Here is a 7,910-nt window from a genome sequence, read left to right on the forward strand (position 1 = left end):
ATGTTCGCCACAAGGCAAATGGGTGCATAAGTGAGGCTGTCAGCTCCACCTTTTTCTCGTTTCTCGTTTTTCCCCCTCCGATGTGCAAAAGTGGACAGCGTTCAGTCTGAATTGAGAATTTCTTGTTTCCATGAGTCTGCTTCAGTCGAGTGGTTTAGGCGTTGGACTTTCAATCTGAGGGTCCCGGGTTCGAATCACGGTAACTGCGCCTGGTGGGTAAAAGGTGGAGATTTTTCCGATCTCCCAGGTCAACATGTGTGCAGACCTGCTAGTGCCTGAACCCCCTTCGCGTGTGTATGCACGCAGAAGATCAAATACGCACGTTAAAGATCCTGTAACCCATGTCAGTGTTCGGTGGGTTGTGGAGACACGAAAATACCCAGCATGCATGAACCACGACAGAGTCATCGGCAAGTCGATGTTGGTCGTGTAACGGAAAGAAGAAGAAGATCACTTAACACGTGGTGGCCACATAGCGTCTTTCACACAGTACAGATTCCCCATACTCCAGGTGGACAGTCTCAGAGTGACTGCCAGACATTTGCAGTTAGACAGGTGTCCATTCTGCAATGTTGTCAGTTCATCATTGTTTTTCTATCCTCTTCTCCGTCTCCCTCCCTCGACAGTTCCTTGTTTTGGCAAGGTCACTGGGTCTTGTTAAGTGGCCATATCAGCAGAAAGGAGGAGTCTGTGCTTTGCAGACTGTAAGCGGGGCACACTTTTTTTTTTCTTTTTTTTTTAAACTCATTCTTACCTGTTGAAGGGGGAAGAGGCCCCTCGATGTATTCCCTGTGATGAGCCTCTCACCGTGAAACACGTGATCATTGACTGTTGGGATCTGTATGACGTTAGACACTGACATTACACGGCGGTTTCTTTGAAGACCTTGTTTCTTGATGTCCCTCCGTGGGCGCTGATGGACTTCTTGAAAGAAGTGAACATTTTTAATCAGATTTGAAGGTTTTAAACTATGGAAGGTTTTTTTTTTTAAACCTTTGAGAGAAAAGCTTAAAGTGGTGACTTGTTTTTATTGTTTGTTCTTTTACCCTTGTAGTAGGTATTAACGTGGCGATAGCCTTGAGATGGCCTTAGTGGTCGGCGAGGCTCTAAGCACCATAATTTCATTTCATTTCAAGTGGCCTTATCAATGTAGTTTTCTTTTCTGAACTGATGTCAGCAGATCTTCATCCGGTCTAGTGTGCTGATAGATGGTCTGGCGCACTTATTTCATTGGTGGTGTGGTCAGTGTATCTGATGTTTGGTATCTTGTGATAACATCTCATTTCACTGGCACGAATATTTCTTCTTTCATAATCTGCTGTGAGGGTCCACGTCTCACAGACATGCAGGAAGATGGAATGTACCAGTGCATGCAGGAGTCTGATCCCGTGTTTCATGGAGATGTTGCTGACCTTCCATACTTATTAGGATTATACTAACGTCTTGTTGTACAGGTATTGTCATGTTAAAACGATAGGCGTAGCCTATATTTAATCATGATTATCTGGAGATATTTATGACAATATTTTGGTGAATTCAGATCTTATTAAACCACAATATAGTTATAAGAAATAAGCCTGAAGGGAATTACAAGTATACTGGGTTTTTTTCAGTTACAGACTATTTTTCTTCTCTCTCTCTCTCTTTCTCTCTCTTCTCTCACTGTGTGTGTGTGTGTGTGTGTGTGTTCATGCTGGCACATGAGTGTTAATATGTATGTATAATTTCTTGACTTCATGAAAGATGTCTACCCCTTTTGGCAAGATACAAGCCAGCACAAAACAGATGCTTTTAGAGACACTTTTACTGACTGAAAAGGAAAAACAATTACAACATTTGACAATGACTGAAAAAGCTGAAGCTTCATAAATGGCATCGGGTCTCTAGAATGTGCACTGTATTTTCTGCCAATAGATTGGACCTTTACAATAATACATCAAAATATGTACAAGTACACACCACTAGTTACCATGACATAGGGAGGGGAGGAGGCAGGGGGGAGAGAGATTTCACACATTGTGCACACAAGCGATCACAGTTACAAGGAAATGGGAATGAAACCACAATGACACAAAATGACAATCCACACAGATCTTGAAACGTTGCTAGCACATCGTCACTCATTATGTTTCTGAGAAGGTAGCAGATGCTCGCAACAGCCCGTCTTTCCTGAAACAGAAAGAAAAGATCAAGCAACCCGTATTATCAGTCATGTCAATAAACAATAATCATCCTCCCCAGCAAACAAACAAAAACAAAACAAAACTTAACTACAAACACATTGGCAAATATAAGCACAGATCATGTATGTATGGCAAATATAAGCACAAATCATGTATGTATGCATGCGCACAACTTTATATGCAAGTACATTATTTCAACAGTAAAGCTCCTAGTACTATGATTTGCATGTGTGTATGCGCACGTGTGCATATAATTTTTTTTTTTATGTGTGTGTGTGCACGCATGCGTGTGTATAATTATTTTTGAGTGAGTCTGCTCATTGATATAGTAGGCTACTGTTACACTGTTTTTTTAACTGAAACATTTCTGCTGTTCATGATTGTTAACCGAATTTATATAATAAGACTGAGCTTCGTAAAACTGGATACAATTTTTAAAATAGTTATTCAAAATTAATGATCATGAGAAACAATATAAAATGACATTGTTCCCATTCTTAGTAGTTCTGCTGAAAGGTCTGTGCTTGTGTCTAAGCTAAGAAAGTTCATATTTATTTGTATATGTGTTTGTGTGGGTTTGTGTGTACAGAATATGCATTGTGCAAACATCTGTGTTCATCATTTCAGTTTTAAGTCTGTCCACTTTGAATTGTATTGCAAGTTAACAAGAACTTTTAAAACACTATAGGTGTCTTTCTTCTGTGGGTATCCACTGTCTCAAAAGATGGAATGGAAAGGGATGTGGTCCACATACGCTTCTCTGACGAAGGTGTCCATGTTGATTCTGTCAATATCATGGCCAACTGGTTCTGGGTCAAAGTCCTTGACCCCCAAGGTCACCAAAGCTGTGGGGAAAAAAAGAAGAGGAGACAATTATGTTTTGTGCTCACACAAAGGCTGGATTGGGAGGGTAGAAGATTACAAGGTACCAGTGATTGTTATCCATTAATAATTAATTTTGTGTGTGTTTGCACGTGCATGTTTGTGCATGCATAACAATAACAATAACAACAATAACAATAATTTTAATGCAGTCTTTTCAGGCCATCTGGCCCATATGGACAGGAGAAGTGAAAATCTACATGGGATAAGCAGCACAAGGTGAGCATACAGACATCAAACATTAAGTGTTACATCTAAGTTTCAAAGATCCACAAATGTACATAGCAACTTTGAAGGCTAACTTCCCACTTAGGTTTCTACATAGCAACTGAACTTTAAAAGATGATGGAAAACGATGATAATAAAGTGGAATATATCTTTTACGAAGTGTTGCATATCTGGGGCAAACAAAAAGAAAATGTACTATATCTTCAACATTATTCAAATTACAATATTTACAAATCGGATCTGACAAACGATGACCAAAACGAGGGATTCCATCAAGTGGTAGACGGTTTGATTTAATCAAACATAGAACGCGACGATGCTCATGATTGTCTAACTCACCAATGTAACTAGCTCTTATAATTTCTGGATGATATAAACAGTAGTCACCTTCTTTCACAACAGATTCATGCCAGGTTTGGCGAAAATCATCTTCTAGTCTGTCTTTGAATATCCTTTGAAAATACTCAATATTACCCGCATCTTGCATTGCCCATACATACCCGAATCCAAATTTACACAATATAGTCCTTATTTGAGTTGCCCAGTTGTGTCTTCCATTGTAATCATGCATGAGTAACATATCATAGCATTGTTTTGGGTATCGGTCTTGGGATAAATTGATAAGTCTACACCAATATTTGATAAGCCGCACATAAGCATCAACATAAACGGGAAACCGACCACACTCTCCAGTGGCAATGTTATTTTTAACATCTCTACCCACACCCAAAATCATTTTACATAGTTTTATTTGTACCTTTTCGATGGCTTCGTAGCGCTGGAAACCCCATATCTCGGAGCCATACAACAAAATTGGTTTGATTTTGACATCAAAGATTTTGAAAATAGTATCAGCTGGCACACATTGTAACTTAAAATACAGTCTTTTAATCCTGCTACAGCTCTGAGTGCCTTTCCCGAAAGATTACCAACACATTTGGACCAGTTTAATGTGGCAGAAAAAATTACTCCTAGGTAATTGTAACTGGGTTCAACTTTGATCTGTTTACCAGCATAACACCATTTTTCACAATCTCTAAGAAAACCACCGTTCTTGAAAACAACTACCTTTGTTTTATCCATATTTTTGTGCATGCATGAATGTGTGTGTGTGTAAAAGAATCTGAGATGAAATTTTTAAAAATTTAGTTACACATAATTTATCTAATGACATAACCACATAAGAAATTAGTTCCACTTATTAACCATTGGATAAAGTTTTTGAAGCTTTCAATTCGCCAACGAGAACAAAAAGTTATTGACAGACATCTCCCTCTCAAGCTCTCCTTTTTCTGAGCATTGTGTGCCATCTTACGCACGCACACACACAAACACACACACACACCCCTAACCACAACCATCCCAACCTCCTCCCCAACCCTCCCTCCCTCCAAATTCTGCCACTGCCAGCCCTCTTCCAAGTCCCCCCCTAGCCCTCCAACCCCCACCATCTCCCCCAATCCCCATCCCCTCCCCCCACCCCCATGACCCACCCTCCTGGTACTGCTTGTGGCTGATGAAGCCCCTGCCAGTGGGGTCCAGCATGCCGAAGATGGACACAATGTTGGTCTCGTCGAACAGACACGGCAGGTCAAACTGCGTCGACTTGGACTTCTGCAGCCTCTGGAGCACCTCCGTGATGAAGGCCTTGGGCTGGTCTGTATGGAAACAGCATCTTTACTATTATTATTATTATTAGCATCATCTTTATTGTTGTGATGGTGATGGTTTTATTATCATTATTATTATTATTGTTGTTGTTATTATTGTTAATATGTATAATAATTATAACAATGAATATAGAAATAATTATCAGAGAAGGAGAATATTTGTTTTCATAATAATAATCATAGAAGTAATAGTAGTTGTAGTTATAATAGTAGTAGCAGAATCATATTCACAAGAAGACAAAGAAGAAAAATATCTATTATTATCAATAATATCATTATTATCAATATTATTATCATTTCAGTTTTTCATATATTATTTTTGTTGTTCTTGTTCTTCTTCCTCTTCTTCATTATCTTTCTTCTTCTTCTTCTTCTAATTATTATTATTATTATTATAGTAACAACAATGATCACTATTGTTATAAGTATTATTACTGATGTTATTTCAGCTGAGAGAAGGGGAGTAAAATTATGATTTAAATCCCATAGACCATTCAGAACTTGGTTTATCATTATAAATGTGAGCCACGCCACAACCTAACCTTCAAGGATTAATTTCATTTTGTCAACAGATAAGATGGACGTCAAAAATAAGGTAACTTGTTGACACAATTATGATGAGTATGTAGTTGAGCACCTTGAGAAATATCCTGCCAGGAGAATTGAAAGTTATCTACTATCAGGACAGGCTAAAGCACCTGCTGCCCAGGTAAGATGTAAGTAAAACAAACGATACCAGTAAGTTAGCTTGCTCAACTATTCCAAATACTCATGATATGAATTAGGAGCATTATACACACTTCGAACGTTCTGAAATATGCTTGCGGCATCCAAGGGAAACAACTCTACATTTCCACCAAAAAGCAATTTACAGGGAAACATTACTTCCCCTTAATTTCTCACGTCAACCTTTTTTTCTTATTTTCTTTTGTATTTTATAATTATTTTCTTTTCATACAAGAAAAAAAAAGAGAATGACTTTAATACTGAGCTTTGGGATTATCATATTGCAGCTTCCTATCTGAGGAAGTGACAGGCTGCACATTGTCCTTCCTCTTCTCTCCCTCTGTGGAGCAAGGAAAGAACAGACGGGAGCTGAATGGAAATTAATTTTACTTAAAAGGCTTGTCAGGCAACGTCATATGCCTGTCTGATGATTCAGTCTGTCTTGGATGAGCCAAAAACAGCTAAACAGAACTGTCTCTGGCTTGATTCTGTTCACCAAGGAGTGTCCGGGTGGAGAAGTCATTGATACAAAAAATATCGGTAAGAAACAGAGAGCTACATAGCAAGATCAACTCAACACTCAAGGTAGCAACATTTTCTTTTATAGTGTTTTATTTTTTTCGACTTTTTTTATTTTTTTACTGAATGTTTTAATGCAAAAGAATGCATTTCTGTAGCTCCTGTCATGATGTGTTTTGTTTTTATTCTGTTTAGGTCCATCATTGGACTTGTGTGTGTGTTTGTGTGTGTGTGTAGCATGGGTCCTTATAATGTTTGAATATATTTTCATCAAGTGTATTAATGCAGTTCCATTTGTACTGAAAATTTGAAATCTGAAACATTTAAAAAAAACAACACATGTTCTGAGCGCTTTTGTCTTTCCATAACTGTAAAATCTGGAAATTACAGATATATACATACTGAGTCTACAAATGTAGTTTGATACATAATCTCATTTTATCAGCTTAGTTATGTCCTTTGAACATCTTCATTGCATTTTTAAATGAGACCAGACAATGTTTCCACTAACAGTTTTAGTATCATCATTAGTTTTTACATCATTCAATTTCTGACATCTGCACTATTTAAATAATGACCTGAAAATCCAAGGAAATGGTCATCAACACAGTAACTGTTTCCATTTTGAAAGGAATCTCTTACCCAGACCTCTATCTCAGCATTTCCATGTAATTATGTACCATTGTAACTTCATAAAGGGTTAGATTAAGGTGATTTGCAACAACCCACAAAAATTATATTATCATTGATTTGATCAATCATTTTATAACATTGTCACTGCCAGAACATTTTATAGTTTTAATAATTTATTGGAAAACACTGGAAAGATTATGGATTCCATGTTAATTTCTCCATAGGAAGCTAGCCATAACATTAGTGATTGCACAGTCTTATATAAAATTATAATTAAAAGAAGAAGAAGAAATAAAAAGCCCCAATTGATCAGTCAAAATGCTGATAAAGCCTAAAAGCCATGACACTTGATATGATATGATAATTATGTTGTATTCCAAAACATGGAGTACTGAGCAGGAGCCATTATAATGTCATTTTGCATACGCTTGCTGTCAGTCATATGATCAACAATAACATCCCTAATACAAATATTTTGCAATTTACTAAAATTGTAGCCTCCATGATCGATGATGGGAAACGTATTCATCATGGATGTCATAGTAGTGTAACTCAAATCAAGATTCTCGCGCTTCATCAAAATCACACATTCAGTACCTGGACGGGCATAGATCAGCTGTGAAGTTATATTGTTGAACAATTCCATAATTTTGTGTCTTTTCAGGTATTCTTCTGCTTCCTCGACGCGAGTCGGGGGCATAGGTGTTTCAGCTTCCTCGGCGTCCATCTTGTTTGTTTATCTCCATGGAAATCACACGCGCGAGATCTTAGGAAATCACTTGGGTCTGTTTTATTGAAAAGTTTGTTGTTGTTGTTGTTTCTTTAGAACAAAATACCGTGATTAGAAATAATACCAAAATCGTGATTTTTCTCTTTAGATTGATTGGAGCGGGTGAGGGGTGGCGAAGTTAATTTGGATCGGTCGTTAAAACCCGCTCTGACTTTAACGATGTTATGTGTTTAAGAGAAGAAAAAAAAATCCAGAATAAAATAGGCAATATAGTATACTAATAATCAAAAAGTGAAACAATCCTTCTTTACGAACTGTATTGCGGTAAAAATATGAATT

General features: G+C 37.5%; 1 protein-coding gene across 1 annotated transcript; it reads right to left on the reverse strand.

The window, feature by feature from the left end:
* Positions 1 to 1,786: 1,786 nt before the first annotated feature.
* On the reverse strand, positions 1,787 to 7,598 carry LOC143285213 (EF-hand calcium-binding domain-containing protein 10-like). Its single transcript, XM_076592460.1, has 4 exons — positions 7,439 to 7,598; positions 4,787 to 4,951; positions 2,938 to 3,028; positions 1,787 to 2,169 (listed from the first exon to the last, which is right to left on the reverse strand). Exons 1-4 carry the CDS (start codon positions 7,566 to 7,568, stop codon positions 2,124 to 2,126), a joined length of 432 nt encoding a protein of 143 aa, XP_076448575.1. The 5' UTR covers positions 7,569 to 7,598; the 3' UTR covers positions 1,787 to 2,123.
* Positions 7,599 to 7,910: the final 312 nt, after the last annotated feature.

This window comes from Babylonia areolata, chromosome 8 (assembly GCF_041734735.1).
Source record: "Babylonia areolata isolate BAREFJ2019XMU chromosome 8, ASM4173473v1, whole genome shotgun sequence".
Taxonomy (NCBI): domain Eukaryota; kingdom Metazoa; phylum Mollusca; class Gastropoda; order Neogastropoda; family Buccinidae; genus Babylonia; species Babylonia areolata.